At 39.2% G+C, this 17,032-nt stretch overlaps 1 protein-coding gene across 1 annotated transcript in view; it reads left to right on the plus strand.

Moving 5' to 3' along the window:
- The window catches only part of ERICH6 (glutamate rich 6), a 34,468-nt gene that overhangs the window by 5,425 nt on the left and 12,011 nt on the right, over positions 1–17,032 (plus strand). The window contains exons 3-10 of the mRNA XM_029213746.1: positions 191–282; positions 4,304–4,366; positions 4,654–4,709; positions 4,810–4,926; positions 7,888–8,001; positions 9,113–9,270; positions 9,714–9,784; positions 10,631–10,776. Coding sequence (XP_029069579.1) covers positions 191–282; positions 4,304–4,366; positions 4,654–4,709; positions 4,810–4,926; positions 7,888–8,001; positions 9,113–9,270; positions 9,714–9,784; positions 10,631–10,776 — 817 coding nt within the window. The remainder of the gene's footprint in view (positions 1–190; positions 283–4,303; positions 4,367–4,653; positions 4,710–4,809; positions 4,927–7,887; positions 8,002–9,112; positions 9,271–9,713; positions 9,785–10,630; positions 10,777–17,032) is intronic.

Consider the following 17,032-nt stretch of genomic DNA (forward strand, 5'->3'; position numbering starts at 1 on the left):
CAGATATGATGCAAGCACACTGTGCCTGACTTTACTGAAGACATAAGAACGGAAGAAAATATTTCAAAGGAAAAAGAAATCAGGATCTTCTAAGAACATCTGTTATTTGATTGTTAAATGTACTAGATTTAGAAGAACTGCTAACAACTCTACAGGTATACTGAAAACTAACTTTTTGTCTAAATTTCAGGGCTGTCTATCACAACCTGTATGCAAGAATTTCAACATCAGTACAAACAGAAGAAAGTTGGCTTCAAGAATTGTCAGGCATGCAGCAGCCGAGTGAGTAGTTTGGTTTTTTAGCTTTTGCTGGGAGATGGGATTGTACACTGGAAAGGGCACTGGTGTAGATGGCCAGGAGAGCTAGGATTGAATCCCGGCCCCAAAACAAACTAACACCATGACAACTGGGCAAGTCACTTAACCTCATTGACTCTGTTTCTTTCTCTGTTGGCCTTAATAATCCTTCTGTAACAGGACTGTTATGAAGATCAAAATGAAACTCAACATTTAAACTCCTTGGCACTGAGCCTTTAATAAATGGTAGCACCTGTGTTCACATCAAGAAATAATCTGCCATCATACTTTGAAACACATCTTTATTTTTTATTATAGAAGTAACATGCGTGCCGTTTTTAAAACATCAAACCATTAAGAAAAATATAATGTAAACATTAAGTTTTTAACTTATCCCAGTATATTCCTCAGAAGTGATCGTTATGAATAGCCTTTCCTTTCAATTTTATTGTTTTATGTTATATCACTTATTCATGAGATGTTTATTGAGCACACACCAAGCACCTGTCATAGGTCAGTTTCCTGTTCTAAGGTAACAGCAATGAATAAAGCAGACAAACCCCCTGTCTCAATGGTCTTCTATGAAAGTGTGGGAGGTGGAAGTAATAATGAGATAAATGATACACAAAGTAAGTAAATACACAATATCTTACATAATGTAAGTGCTAAGGAGGAAAATAAAGCAGGGAGAGGGATGGGAAATGTTGGGTAGATGGGTACAAGCTTACCCAGGATGCTTCTCGTCACTGAGAAGCTGAAATATTTGAGTTAAGACCTCAAGGAGGAGAGAGAGTGATAATGATCTCTGGGGGAAGAGTGTTCCAGGCACAGGGAAGAACAAGTGCTTCCTTCTAGAACAAGGAGGCAGCCAGCTTGGCTGCAGTGGGGTAAGTAAGGAGGTGAGCCCTACGGGATAAAATCAGAGAGACAATGAGGACCAAATCTTACTCAATGAGAATGAAGTGGGAAGTCACTGGAGGGTCTGCACAGAGGAGTGACACAATCTAACATAAAAATTAAAAATTTGGGCTTCCCTGGTGGCACAGTGGTTGAGAATCTGCCTGCCAACCTAGGGGACACGGGTTCGAGCCCTGGTCTGGGAAGATCCCACATGCCACGGAGCAACTAGGCCCGTGAGCCACAACTACTGAGCCTGCGCGTCTGGAGCCTGTGCTCCGCAACAAGAGAGGTGGCGACAGTGAGAGGCCCGCGTACCGCGATGAAGAGTGGCCCCCGCTCGCCGCAACTAGAGAAAGCCCTCACACAGAAACGATGACCCAACACAGCCAAAAATAAATAAATAAATAAATAATTTTAAAAATTAAAAATTAGATGTATAATTAATATTAAATATTAATATAATATTAAACCTAATATTAAAAACACGTTAATTATTCCCAAATTAATCTATATATTCAATGTAATTGTGATGAAGTTTTTCAGTGGAGTTTGACAAGTTGATTCTTTGGTCTTGCTCTGCAGCGTTCAAAGATAAGTTGAGGCATTTTCCAATTTTTAAGAGTTTATTTGAGCAGATGTGGATTGGAAACAGGCAGCGCCAAAGCAGAAGTGGTTATGTCCACAGACAAGAGCTAAGGAGAGGTTTTTATAGAGAAGTCGTGGGAGCAAAGCAAGGAAATCATTTGACTAGCTATTGCTCAAGGTTGCATTACAGTAGGTCACCTACATACGAACGAGTTCCATTCCGACAGCATGTTCGTAAGTCCAATTTGTTCGAAGTCCAACGAAGTTAGCCTAGGTACCCAACTAGCACAATCAGCTATATAGTACTGTACTGTAATGGGTTTATAATACTTTTCACACAAATAATACATGAAAAACAAACAAAAAAATAAAGAAAACATTTTTAATCTCACAGCACAGTACCTTGAAAAGTACGGTAGTGCAGTACAACGGCTGGCATCCAGGGGCTGGCATCGAGTGAACAGGCAAGAAGAGTTACTGACTGGAGGAGGGAGACGAGGTGGGAGATGGTAGAGCTGAAGGATCGTCAGCGATAGGAGACGGAAAGCAAGCTACAATTTCACTCATGCCAGACATGGATGGCACAGGTTCTGGTTCCTTGCCAGATTCAGTTCTATCTACCCTCTTGAAAAAAGGATCCAGCGATGTCTGGGTAGTAGCTCTTTCTTTCTTGTCATAGATGACATGGTAGCACTGGATTGCATTCTGAACGGCTGCTGCAACCTTCGTGTACCATCCTATGCCTCAAAAGCTAACAGCGCCTCCTCAAATAAAGAAAATCCCCTTGCCATCTCCTGCGTCGTGAATCTCTTCGGTTCTTCAGTTACTTCTCCTTCCTCTTGTCTCTCTTCGTCCTTTCTCTGGGCCTCCAATTCCATCAGGTCTTCATTAGTCAGCTCCCCGTGTTGCACAGCCAACAGTACTGTACAGTAAAGTACACAAAAGCACAACCACTTGTAGAGGATGCATGCACGTGACAATGTACGCCAGACACGTGAGCTAATTTATGTGATTGGACGTGGGAACGCACGTTCATATCTTTGAAAGTTCGCAGTTTGAAGGTTCGTGTGTAGAGGACTTAACTGTATTTGGAAAAGCCCGGTTGGCTGTTTGCTATGAGCTGTTCTTAACCTTGAGGCATTAACCTTGAGGAATTGACTCTGGCTTAGGTTTCACTTTGCTTACGATTGGCTACCAAGGCATTAGAGACCCCTCATCTAATGGCTTCCTTGTTTGATTACTTTAACAGCAGGAACCTAATGTACCTTTTCAATTTTTTCATATTTTTTTGTAGGTTTTTTTAATAGAGAACTGATATGCACCTCTTATTAGTTTATTCCTAGGTGTTTTACAGTTGTCTTTTATTGATGTAATAATTGGAATCTTTTTTTTCCTATTATATTTTCTAATTGGTTATTGTCAATGTATAGGAAATCTATTGATTTCAATGCATTAATCTTGTATCTGATTCCCTTGCTGAACTTTCTTATTCTAATATTTTATCCGTTAAAAGTCCACTAGACAATTACATTTCCTGTGAATAACAGCAGTTTTATCTCTAACTTTTTTTACTTAGCAGTGTATCAGGGACATCTTTCCATGTCAGGAAATATTGATCTAATTCCTTGAAATGACTATGTAGTATTGCCTTATATACCTACAGTTACGTGACTTATGTAATACATCTGATTGTTAGATGTTGCAGGGTTGTTTGGTTTGGTTTGGTTTTGTGTTTTGACCTCTTCCCTATGACAAATAATGCCTTAATGAAAGTCTTGTTCATTCGTTTGTTTGTTTTTTAATACCTGTGCTGGTATTCCTGTTGGGCAAAATGCCCAAAACATATTCTTAAATTGTTCAGGTACTCAATATATGAAGTATGTCATTTTCTGAAGCCCATCTCTTTCTCCAGCACCAGTCCCGGCTATACAGGGAAAATGGGTCTGCCCTCTCCCTTCACCTCTGTCTCATTGTAGGTTGTTCTGATTGGTTTTTCATCATCCCAGTCCTGTCTGCTTACCTTTCCAGATATTTACTCCAAGAGGCTCGTGTGTTGATAGATGGCTGTCTTCCCCATTTCCAGTATTGCCCTGGAATCTGCAGAGGGAATTATTCTGGTGGTTTAGTTCACTGTCTTGAACTCGGAACCGCCCTCTCACCCCACGCCAGCACTCTTCTCCCTGAAAAATCTTTTGCAGAATAACAGTCATAAATTAGACAGAATAGTAATTTTAAAAGGCAGAACACAAAAGGGTCTGCAAACCATGATTATAATCAAATAAAATATGCATTCGTGTAACATTCTAAGACTAAAAAGAAGCAAGGAAGCATTTTTTAATGTGATTCATTAGTGGTGAGTCTTCTCTGTTTGTTACTTACTGTTGACAAAATGTTATTTGGGAAAAAAATTAAAAATAAAACACAAAAGGGCACTTATTTTTCCAAGAGGCATATGTTCTTTTCTATTAGACTTCTTTCATCCTTTGTCAGGATTGATGACAAATGTACACTCTTTTTACAGAGAAGGAAGTGCCCTCTGTAAAGAAGGAAGATGAACCTGAAAATCTAGCTTCTAAATTAAGAGGTAACTGGATGTTTGGCGTCATCCCCTCTGCTGGCAAAGGCAAACTGCCCTTAGGGAACCAGCCTTAACTTGGATGGTGTCCAACCCCTTTACAAAAGACCTCCCCTAAGAGTATATGCAAGAAGGTGGTGAAGGTAGGGTTTCAGGGCATTTAGACAGCATGTGTGTGCGTGTGTGTGTATGTGAGTGAGTGTGTGTCATGGGCTAGGATCTTCAAACTAGAGAAAATGGAATACACTGCACAAAGTTTTCAAACATTCCTTCTAAATCTGTCTTTTTGTCTTCAGCAAAATGGGTAATTAATCCAGAAGAGCCAAAACTAAATATTTTATGTGAGCTGGAGGTAAGAAATGTTTATCAGTCCAACTAGTACACTGAACTCATGGTAAAAATCACTTATTCAATCTTCAATTTTTTTCTTTCTCCCTCTTTTTAAAATTTAGTTTGAGGAAGACTTCATAACACTTTTTGAGCCCTCTCTGAGAACACTACCCAGCATCGGGCCACCATCTATCCTCACATTCAAACAAGAGAGTTCCAATTTAGGCATTAAGTTCAAGGTAATTTTCATTTATATTTCTTTTTGCTTTTACTGTAATAAGTGGTATAAAAAGCCACATGATGATCTGCACAAAAGACAGTGAACATACGTCTACAAAAAAAAGGCAAGGAGCTCATTTACTTGGAATAGCACTTAGGGTGGCTGTATTCGTTTCCTAGGGCTGCTGGAACAAAATACCAGAAACTAGGTGGCTTACAGCGACAGAAAAGTATTGTTTCACAGTTCTGAAGGCTGGAAGTCCAAAATCAAGGTGTCAGCAAGTCTAACCTGGAGGGGAGAGTCCCTCCTTGCCTCTTCTGAGCTTCTGGTGGTGGCCGTCATTCCTTGGCATTCCTTGGCTTGCGGCTGCATCACTCCAATCTCTGCCTTGGTTGTTCCAGCACGCTCTGTGTGTCTCTGTCCAAATGTCCCTCTTCTCCAAGGACACCAGTCATATTGGATTAGCGCCCACCCTAATGACCTCATCTTAACTTGATTACATCTGCAGAGACCCCGTTTCTAAGTCAGGCCACATTCACACGTACCAGGGGTTAGAAATTCAACAGAGCCTTTGGGGGAGCACAACTCAACCTATAACAGTGGTCATAAGGCCTGGCAGTACAGGTGAACGTTTAGCTGTATTTGATCACATTAAGTGACCAATTAATGTCTGCATTCAATGGGCAAGGGAGAGGTCACCTTAGTAATTCCAACAGGATACAAACCACCCTGCTTTGCCACAGAGGTAAGGGACTGACCGGTGGTATGATTATTTCCAAACTTGCATGGCATGGCCATGTGGAGAGAGCTGCACACTCCCCAGACTGGAACCTCCTTGATTACTTCTTTTGGGGTACACTAAAGGTACAGGCTTATTCACTGAAATAAGAGATACCAATCATGTGAGGCAGGACGGCACAGATGTGTGTGCAGGACTCGACGGGAATGCCGTGTGGATGCACCAATGTGGTTGGTGTTCATTGTCATTTTATGCAGCACGTTGAACTATGCGATTCTAATGCCTGGTAATACATTAAATACGTCACGTAACGTAATATGAGTCAACATTTACTGTTTATATTTGCCCAGGTTTCTAAATTTTATGGTCACCTTATAGACTCTCCAGGCTGAAATTCTTTCTTCAAACGTAGCACCTTCCTTTTTCTGAAGCATAAAGGCTTGTATCCAGGAAGTTCCTTGAGCTCTCTTCCCCTGACACCCAGAGATGCGCCTGAACATGAGGAAGGCCTTGGGGACTTCCTTCCACAGAGCTGTCCCTACACCGGCCCCTGGACAGGGCTGGCTCCCCCTGCATCCCTGGGCCAACCTTTCAGGTCTTCTGAGATGGGCCTGGACACTGGTCTAGTTCAGGGGCAGCAGCAGCTGGTTGGCCAGCTCTCCTCTTCAGCCACACCCTCTTGAGGTGGAAATTCCAACCCCACTCATGTCTTTTGAAGCATCTTTACTTACTTCGCCCCCAGGTGAAGGGGTGAAGGGGTGAAGGGGCCATGGGCAGAGGAGTTCACTACCGAGATGCTGGTGGCACAGTCTGTAGCTGGCCTGGCGTTGCCAAGCTCTTCCTGCCCATTCCATCATTTGGTAGCTGTCCTGGATTCGTCATCACCATCTCTCTCTTACAAGGCTTTCCTCCCTGAGTGTTCTGCTTTCAGCGATGTGCAGTACTTATTATCGGGTGCTTTCCATGGCCTAATTATACTGGACTGTACTCTAGGGTCCCTGGCTGCACCGGCCATCTCAGTCACCCTTTGGCCCCATGGCGGTCATTTTGCCAGGCTCGGAGAATGGTTTCCATGGCAACTACAGGTGCCCTGGTGGTTTCATGACATGCAAGTCATGATCTGGGTCTTTTCCTGGAGGCCTGTGCCGAGGCTTGGCTGCTCACATGCCAGGAGCCTCTGTAGTCACAGCCATGACCTCAGATCACTAAGAGGGCCATAGTGCATCCACCCCTCACTGAGTCACCTGCGCCCGTAACTCCCAGCCTCCTCTTGTGTTCCCTAGCCTCCCCTCCCCTCCTGGATTACCTTCACAGCACAGACAGGAGAATGTGGTGCCCCAACTGGGGCTTCCCTTCAGAAAGGACTCTAATTTATTTTAGAAAGTTGGGCATTGTAAACAGTGGCCTACACAGTAATGTCAAGACTTTTTCTTAGCTGACACTTCTTTTTAAATTTTTATTTATTTATTTATCTTTGCGGTACGCGGGCCTCTCACTGCTGTGGCCTCTCCCATTGCGGAGCACAGGCTCCGGACGCGCAGGCTCAGCGGCCATGGCTCACGGGCCCAGCCGCTCCGCGGCATGTGGGATCTTCCCGGACTGGGGCACGAACCCGTGTCCCCTGCATCGGCAGGCGGACTCTCAACCACTGCGCCACCAGGGAAGCCCTTAGCTGACACTTCTTGAAAGAGTTTATGGTATTTAAACACCTTAGACCATTTACACAAAATCAAATATGTGTTATCCTTTGTGTCCCACATCTAGTCACACACTGTACATCCCCCTGCTCGACAAGGGACACTGATGTCAACAGTAAAATCATTTCTGCAACTTTCTTCTTACACTGAGGAGGCATCCCAAGGACCCACAGAGCTCCTGATGGGCTCAGCTGCACCCCAACGAACTGCACCAGACAGAGGCCTCCAAAACACCACTTCAGCCTCCCCAGCCCTTAAGGGCCCTTGAATAGAAATGATGTCTCATTTCTGGAATATACAGATCCTGCTGGCTTGGTGCCTTCTGATATAGGATCTCAGACCCCTGAAAGTTCCCTACTAACCATCACTGGGAGCCCTCATGTTGTCTGACAGGAGTTCTCAAGCAGGTTTGTACATCCCTCATCAACCCTGTTGTCTGACTGGACATTCACTGGCCCTGTCCAGGGCTCTGGCTCCACCTGCTCTCAGAGGCTCTGGGCCTCCTTGTGGGCATGTCTTCATTTTTTTTTTCTCCTCTCTGAAGAGAGAAGAGGAGGAGGTATCGCCCACGTGTGAATTCTGTGGGAGCGATCTAAGAACATTTCTCTCCAATGTGGATCTTTCCTGTGACTACAATAGCTCTGAACTAGTAGAACATGTAAGTTCTAAAGCAGGTTCACGGAGGAAATAGTGTTACTTATAGAAACTAATTTAAGCATAAGTAGTATTTTCTCCTGCATCTTTCCAATGCATTGCCTTTCTTTTTCTTTTTTTCTTTTTTTTGGCTGCACTGCGTGGCTTGTGGGATCGTAGTTCGCTCACCAGGGATCGAACCTGGGACCCTGGCAGTGAAAGCCCAGAATCCTAACCACTGCACTGCCAGAGGATTCCCTGCATTGCCATTCTTAAGAGAGTGATGTGTTAGCCGTCAGGGCAATGCAAATCATAACCACAATGGGATACAATTTCACACCCACTAGGATGGCTATAACCCAAAAGACAGATAATAACAAGGATGTAGAGACACTGGAACCCTCATACACTGCTGAAGGGGAATAGAAAACGATGCAGCTGCTTTGGAAAACAGTCGGGCAATCCCTCAAAAAGTTAAACATACAGATACCATATAACCCGACAAACAATTCCATTCCTAAGTATATACCCAAGAAAATTAACAACATACGTCCACCCAGAAACGTGTATACAAATGTTCACAGCAGCATGATTCATAACAGCCAAAAAGTGAAAATAACCCAGACATTTATCAACTGATGAAAGGGTAAATAAATGTGGGGTATCCATACAATGAAATATTATGCAGCCATAACAAGAAATGAAGTACTTATACATGCTACAACATAAATGAAAATATTATGCTAAGTGAAAGAAGCAAGTCACAAAGTACCACATGTTGTATGATTCCATTTATATGAATGGGTACAGGTTTCAGTTTCTAAAATTGATTGTTGTGATGGTTGCAAAATTCTGTGACTATATTGGGTTGGCCAAAAAGTTCATTCGGGTTTTTCCTACAATGTTATGGAAAAACCTGAGCGAATGTTTTGGCCAACCCAACACTAAAAACCATTGACTTGTACACTTTAAATGGGTGAATTGTACGATATGTGAATTATATCTCAATAAAACTGTTACCAAAAAAATGTTATGATAGATTGTTATCCAAAACCCCATTACCATTTTTTTGGGTTTTTTCCCTCCTGTAATTATCATCTAGGACTGATGAGATGAACATGAACTCTGTTTTTCAGACCTCCTGTTGTAGTTATTTCCAAAACCTGATTGACTACATCTATGAGGGAAAACAAAAAATCCAGAGCTCTAAAGCTGAATTAATCTGTATTGACCCTCATGCCGCCCACGGCAGTGAAGTCGACAGACTCAAAGCAAAGGAAAAAGCTTTGCGGAGGTAACAGTGAGCCTTTGATATTGAAACTCAGATAGGCCCACTTAGTTAGAGAGATTTTTGTAAAATGAACCTCATTTTCTCAAAATAGATAATTTTGAAGATGCATTCCCAGTGAAGAAACAAAAATTGGCCAAAGCAAACCTATTGCAATTCCTGGTGGACACTGTAAGGGTCAGAAGATTTCAGAAACTCAGTGAACTCACTGACTTAGAGTAGAAATTTGCCAATCCCAAATTCTCAGGGCAATTCAGAATTCCTATATTGGAGAAATCTGTCCACTAAATATAGTAGAAACACACGCACACTGATTAAATGACTTGATTCACAAGTAATAACAGATAAAAATAACAAGGAATAGCGTTTAAACAGTAAAAATTTATAGTATACTGTTTTAAACTTCCAACATATTTCAGACTTATGCATCATATTTTTTGATTTTGTAGAAAACAGGAGCGACGAATGGCCAAACACTATGCAATATTAACAAAAGAACAGACTACTTTCTCTGAAGAAGGTAAGTTCCTTAACACTGATGTTATAGATCAGAAAGCTCATATGTTTGACCAAGAGCAAAAATTGACGTATTCTAAAAATAACATTTAAATTTTCCATTTTGGTCAATACATCAGTCAAAATGGCTCAGAAAATCCCGCTTTTCCGTCATCTGGCTTTTGAAGTTTTTAGTCTTCAGCTCACTGTTGTTATTGATTGAAATAAATTAGCAACATCTATAGAGCACTTTACAGATAGCTAGGAAGAGCTTTTGAGTTCATTGTCTCTCATTTTATCAAACATACATTCCATTTTGTTTCAAGCTAGGATATGGAAAATCTGTCAAAAATAAATCAGATTCCTTTCTTATAGGCAGGCCCCATCGGTCAGCTGGCCAGTATAGCTGTAGTACTAGTACGACTGAAGGGGCACCGATTTTAGAATCCGAAGTTCTGGATTTATGTCCTTGCTTTTCTCCTCATAGGCTGCCCAATTGGGGATAAATTATTTAATATTTCTGAGCATCAGGCTCCTCCTCTATGACTCAGAGCCATTGAAAAGATACTTAGAGAAGATTTTTTTTTTCAACGAAACCCCTAGTATAAAATTCCTTGGTATTCAACTGTTTTCTACTAAACCTAAGGCCAGAAAATTCCACGTAATGAAAATCATCATTATTTTTCTTTCAACCAAATGAGAATTTCTCATTTTTTTAAACAAAAGAAGGAGGTCCTCATTTTTCTTCCATTAAAAAAATGTCCAATGAATCAATGCATCCGTAACAGAGTTTGCAATTTCATTTTAGAAGAGAGGTTTTGGAAAGTTTTAAACATCATATATGTATTTCATGTGATTCTTTTCCCATTAGATGCAAAGCAATTTAAAACAATTTCTTATCAACTTTCCATGGATATTCCAGAAGTAGAGTCAGCTAAGGAAGAACTAACTGATTATCAACTAGACAAAAGAAATATATCCATTGTTTGTTGTGATTCTAGGATAGCATGTGGAAAGGTAATTAGCTTGTAATTTTTTTTATTTGCTACTCTTTAAAAATCAGTTTTACCTAAAATTATAAAAGCTGTCATGATGAATATGGCAGCGTGTCTACATGACACATTTAACTATTTGTCAAAAAGAATTGGTATGGACTTGGCCTTTTAACTTATACTAGACTTTATAACAATGCTTTACATATGTTTTATGAGGGGGTATTTTGGTTAAAGCCTTTTTACTTTAAAATGTGATCAGTGTATAGTAAGGAACATTTGGAACCCTTTAGAAAACTAAAAAGAATGGGAGAAAATCATCAGAAGTCTCACGCACATCCCCCAAACCATTATTAATATTTCAATATTATCTAGATCTGCACTGCCCAATACGGTAACAAATACTCCACATGGATATCCAAATTTAAAATAATTAAAATTAAATAACTTATTTAAAATAATTTAAATAAGTAAATAAAATGTAATTCTTCAGTCATGCTAGCCACATTTCAAGTGTTAAATAGCTGTGTGTGACTAAAGGCAACCATATTGCAGGGCAGATATAGAAAATTTTTATGGTCACTACAAGTTCTATTAGACAGCACTGTTCTAGAGTTTTTAAGCATAAGTTTCTGTTAAAACACTTGTAATTATATTACACATGTAATTTTTATCCTTTTAACTTAATTATCAACAATTTTTCCATGATATTACGTAGCTTACATTAACATCATTTTAATATCTATGTGCCTTTTCATATAGTTTAACCATTGCTTTCAATATCTTTGTGTATAAATTTACACTATACTAAATATAGTTCCCCAGAATAGATCCCTAGAAATTAAACTCCTGAGACCAGTTTTGTTTCTCCTGGGTGACATAGAATTTAAGGCATGGCAGTGAACTGAGGTTCTGACAGAATCAAATCCAAATCCTGTCTGAAGGAAGGTCGCTTATCTAGCCCTGAAATCACTCCTACAAATTATCTTTCAAGTTCAATTACCAGCACACAGTGAAAAATAATTAAGAACACAAGAAAACTCAACACCACAATTGAAAACTCAGAGGATTAGTATCAATAAGAGAAGATCTACAAAGACTTCGAAAACTGAAGTAATCTAACTATGTTTATGAAAACAAAAGATCAGCTTGAAGATATATGGAGGGAACAGAAAACTATACAATTGAAAAGAAAAAAATGAACTTTAGAAATGAAAAATACAAAAACTGAAATTAAAAACTTAAAAGATGAGAGTTAAATGCAGGTTAGACCCAACTAAAGAAAGAACTAATGACCTGAAAGAAAGGTTAAAAGAAAACTATCAAAATTTACCCCAAAATTTACATGGGGGCAAAAAAAGGTAAGGAATACAGAAAAGTGTGTATAATATGAAAATAGAATGAAGGGTCTAAAATGTATTTGTTCAGAATCCCAGAAGGAGAGGAAAAAGATAATCAGGCAGAGGCAGTATCTGAAGAGAGAATGGATAATTTTCCAAAACTGATAAAAGAGACCTATTCACAGATTTAAGAATCCCAAGCAGGATGAATTAAAAAAATAAAATAAAGTAAAATAAAAATAAATCCTAGACACAGTATAGTGAAACTGCACAAAGACAAAAAGAAAATCTAAAGATTAGCAGAGAAAAAGAAGTCTGTTTACATTTAAAAGAGAACAGTTAGAAATCAGATAAACTCCCAACAGCAACAATGGAAGCCAGTATAATGTCTTCTGTGTGCTGAAAGAAAATAACAGTCAGTCTAGAAGCCTATACCCAGTTGAAATATCTTTCATTAAAATATGCCCCCAAAAGACATGGTCTGGCAAAACAGAGTTTGTCACTAGTAGCCTCTGACTAAAAGGAATTCTAAAGAATGTTCTTTGTGTAGTTGGATAGTATGAGATTCAAGAAAGATGAAGAGCAAAGAAAAGCGTTCATGGGATATATGTATAAAACTAAAAGTTGACTGATAAAACAATAATAATAATAATGGCTCAAGGACTTTCAAGAAACAGTATAGAGTAAAAATACTTGAAAAAATAGTACATGATTTGGCAAGAAAGCTAAATGCAATTATAGTGTTATAAAAGTCCTTGGTTTGGGAGAAGGGCAAACATAGTTTAAACTCAGACTTTGATAAATTAAGTTTGCTTGCTGAAATTTCTGGGGTAGCCAGAAAAATAACAAGTAGAGAGTATAACTTCCAAGCTATCAGAGGCAGAGCAAAAAAATTAGAATAATTCACTTTAAGTGCCCCCCAAAAGATAAGAAAGGATAAGGGAAAAGAAAAACACATAACAGAGGACAAATAGAACACGTCAAGGAATGTCAGTGGTTATATGTAAATAGAGTAAATGCTTCAGTTAATAAACAAAGAGTGTCTGACAGCTTTTTAAAGGAAAAATTCCAACCATATACTGATTACAAGAGACTATATCTAAAATATAAGGATAGGGGCTTCCCTGGTGGCACAGTGGTTGAGAATCCACCTGCCAGCACAGGGAACATGGGTTTGATCCCTGGTCTGGGAAGATCCCACATGACGTGGAGCAACTAAGCCCATGCACCACAATTACTGAGCCTGCGCTCTAGAGCCCACGAGGCACAACTACTGAGCCCGTGTGCTGCAACTACTGAAGCCTGTGCGCCTAAAGCCCGTGCTCCACAAGAGAAGCCGCCGCAATGAGAAGCCCACGCACCGCAACGAAGAGTAGCCCCTGCTCGCTGCAACTAGAGAAAGCCTGTGAGCAGCAACAAAGACCCAACACAGCCAAAAGTAAAATAAATAAAATAAAAGGATACAAAAAGATTAAATATAAACAAACAAAAATGATGTATCATGAAAATATTAAAGAACATCAGTGAGATAGAGGACCACTTCACAGTGACAGAAGTTTTAATCCACCAGGAAGGTATAATGTTACAAAATATGTTTCCCCTATTAACATAGCCTCAAAAAATATAAAGCAAAATTTCACGGAAGTAAAAGGGAAAAAATTTTAATCCATAATCATAATGGGATACTTTAGCCTGCTTCTCTCAATAATTGAGAGGACTATTAGACCAAAAAAAAAAAAGCAGTAATAAGATAGAATATTTGAACAACCCATTTAACAAATTTGACCTAATATTCATGGATTGGAAGAGTATTTAAAATATGACATTCTTCCCAAATTGATCTATAGATCCAATGCAACTGTAATTCAAATTCTAACAAGGTTGTATATTTGCATGTGCAGGGGGAAGGAAGGTCTTGACAAGTTGATGCTAAGATTTACATGGAAATATAAAGAACCTAGAAGAGCCAAGACTTTCTTGAAGAAGAAGCCTGGGAGGGAGGGGAACACGCTCTATCAGATACCGAGATCTATTACAAAATATAGTAATTAAGACAGTGTAGTGTTGGGGCAGGATAAACAAATAAATCTATGATACAGAATAGTTCAGAATCGGATTTATGCACACACAGACTTCTGATCTATGCCAGCAGTGGCACTGCACAGTAATGGAGAAAGGAAAATCTTTTCAATACATACTGCTGGGACAATTGGATATCCATATTTTTTTATGAAATTGGAATCCTACCTCACATCATATAAAAATCAGTTCCAGTGGATTAAAGACCTAAATGTGAAATGCAAAACTACAATGATTTTTTTTTTAATAGGAGACTAGCTTTATTACTTAAGGTTAGGGAAAGATTTACTAACCAATTTTAAAAAAAGCAGTATCCATAAAGTAGTTGATAAATTAAACTTAAAATTTGGGGGACTTCCCTGGTGGCGCAGTGGTTAAGACTCTGCGCTCCCAATGCACGGGGCCCGGATTCGATCCCAGGTCAGGGAACTAGATCCCACATGCACACCACAACTAAGAGCTTGCATGCCACAACTAAGGAGCCAGTGAGCTGCAACTAAGGAGCAGGTGAGCCAGAACTAAGGAGCCCACCGGCTGCAACCAAGACCTGGTGCAACCAAATAAATAAATAAAATACTTTAAAAAATTAAAATTTGGAAGACAAGCCAAGAAGGGAGATATTTTGCAGCACATATGATATACAAAGGGCTTTTATCCTAAATGTATAAAGAACTTCTATAAATCCACATGAAAAAAAAGTCTACCTAATAGAAGAATGAACTTAAAAAACTTGACCACTTCTCCAAGGAGAAAATTCAAATAATCAACAAACATATGAAAAGGTGTTCAACCTCATTAGTAACCTGGGAGAGGAAAATTGAAACCACAATTAGAGATCAGTACATACGTATAATATTGGCCAAAAAAAAAATTTGTGAAGTCTGATACTACTGAGTGTTGGAAAGGATATAGAGTAACAGTCCCTATTATTTGCCTCTAGTGTGAATGCAAATTGGTACAACTTGAAAATCATTCTGTCAGTACCTTGTAAAGTGGGAGACAGGCATATCTTGGGGTTCAGCAATTCTACCTCTGGGTATAAGATCTGAGAGTAACTGGGTACCAGCATACATGCAAAAGACGGTTCAGAGTATCATTGTTTATGAGCCAAAAACTGGGAACAACCGAGATATCCATTAACAATAGAATGGATAAGTAAATAATGATGAAGTCATACAATACAATCCTACACACAAATGGAAGTAATTGGCCTACAATTACACACTGGGACGTGTATGAATCTTACAAACATAATGTTGACTAAAAGAAACAAAGTATTAAAAATTCATAATGTTCGATTCCATTTATGTAAAATTCAAAATGGGAAAAATTAAACTATATTGTTTAGAGATTACAGAACACTGACTTTGGGGTAGCACAGAGGGAACTTCCAGAGTATCGGCATTGTTCTATATCTTGACCCAGATGGTGATAACATGGGTGTTCACATTATAATTACTCATTAACAAAATAGCATATTTTAGTGCTTATCTGAATGTATTTTATATTTCATAAAAGTGAAAAGTGTATTATCTTTCAAAATAAATGGCAACATTTACATGAAAATTTAGATTGTTTCATTGTTTAGCCCTAGGAATTCTTGTATGCATTTTATTACAATTCAAGATTAGGAAGAAACAGAATTCAACGCAAGCTTTAGTTCATTTTAAAACATTGTTGGGGGTTTCCCTGGTGGCACACTGGTTAAGAATCCGCCTGCCAATGCAGGGGACACGGGTTCGAGCCCTGGTTCGGGAAGATCCCACATGCCACGTAGCAACTAAGCCTGTGCGCCACAACTACTAAACCTGCGCTCTAGGGTCCGCGAGCCACAACTACTGAAGCCCACGTGCCTAGAGCCCGTGCTCCGCAACAAGAGAAGCCACTGCAATGAGAAGCACGCGCACTGCAACGAAGAGTAACCCCCGCTCGCCGCAGCTAGAGAAAGCCCGCCCGCAGCAATGAAGACCCAATGCAGCCAAAATAAGTTAATTTTTTAAAAAAGACATGTCTATAAAAAATAAAAAAATAAAACATTGTTGGCTACAAATTCATTCCCCTATTGAGTATTACATAGAAAGTAAAATAGTTAAGCTTAGAGGTACAACAAGGAATATCTCTTTGTATTTCTTTCTTCATCTTCCCATATTCCACTAGTGTTTTTCTCAAATGAACTTCAAGAGCAACCTTGAAAAGACACCAGATGCTGCAGCTTACACTGGAGTGTAAAGTCAGTTTATTGAAGTATAATTTATTGTAAAACTCACCTTCTTATATGTACAGCTCCATTAATTTTGACAGTTATGTAATCACCGCTACAACCAGGACACAGAATATCTCCACTGTGCTAGGGCTGGGTTTTTTTTTTTTTAATCTTCTTTTGTTTTTATAACAATATGCATATAAAGTAAAAGTAGATAAATAAAAAATAAACCTGATTGAAAAATTGGCATAAGACCTGAATAGGCATTCTTTTAAAGAAGACATACAGATGGCCAACATCATTAATCATCAGGGAAATGCAAATTAAAACCACAATGAGATATCACCTCACACCTGTCAGAATGGCTGTCATCCAAAAGAACACAAATAACAAATGTTGACAAGGATGTGGAGAAAAGGGAACCCTTGTGCACCGTTAGTGGGAATGTACATTGGTGTAGCCACTGTAGAAAACAGTATGGAGGTTCCTAAAAAACTAAAAATAGAACTACTGTTTGACCCAGCAATTCCACTCTTGGGTGTATAACTGAAAAAAAATGAAAACACTAATTCGAAAAGATACACGCACTCCAATGTTCATAGCAGCATTTTTTACAGTAGCCAAGATATGGAAGCAACCTAAGTGTCCATCAACAGATA

This window comes from Monodon monoceros, unplaced genomic scaffold, assembly GCF_005190385.1.
Source record: "Monodon monoceros isolate NGI ecotype Baffin Bay Population unplaced genomic scaffold, NGI_Narwhal_1 Super_Scaffold_11, whole genome shotgun sequence".
In the NCBI taxonomy this organism is placed as follows: Eukaryota; Metazoa; Chordata; class Mammalia; order Artiodactyla; family Monodontidae; genus Monodon; species Monodon monoceros.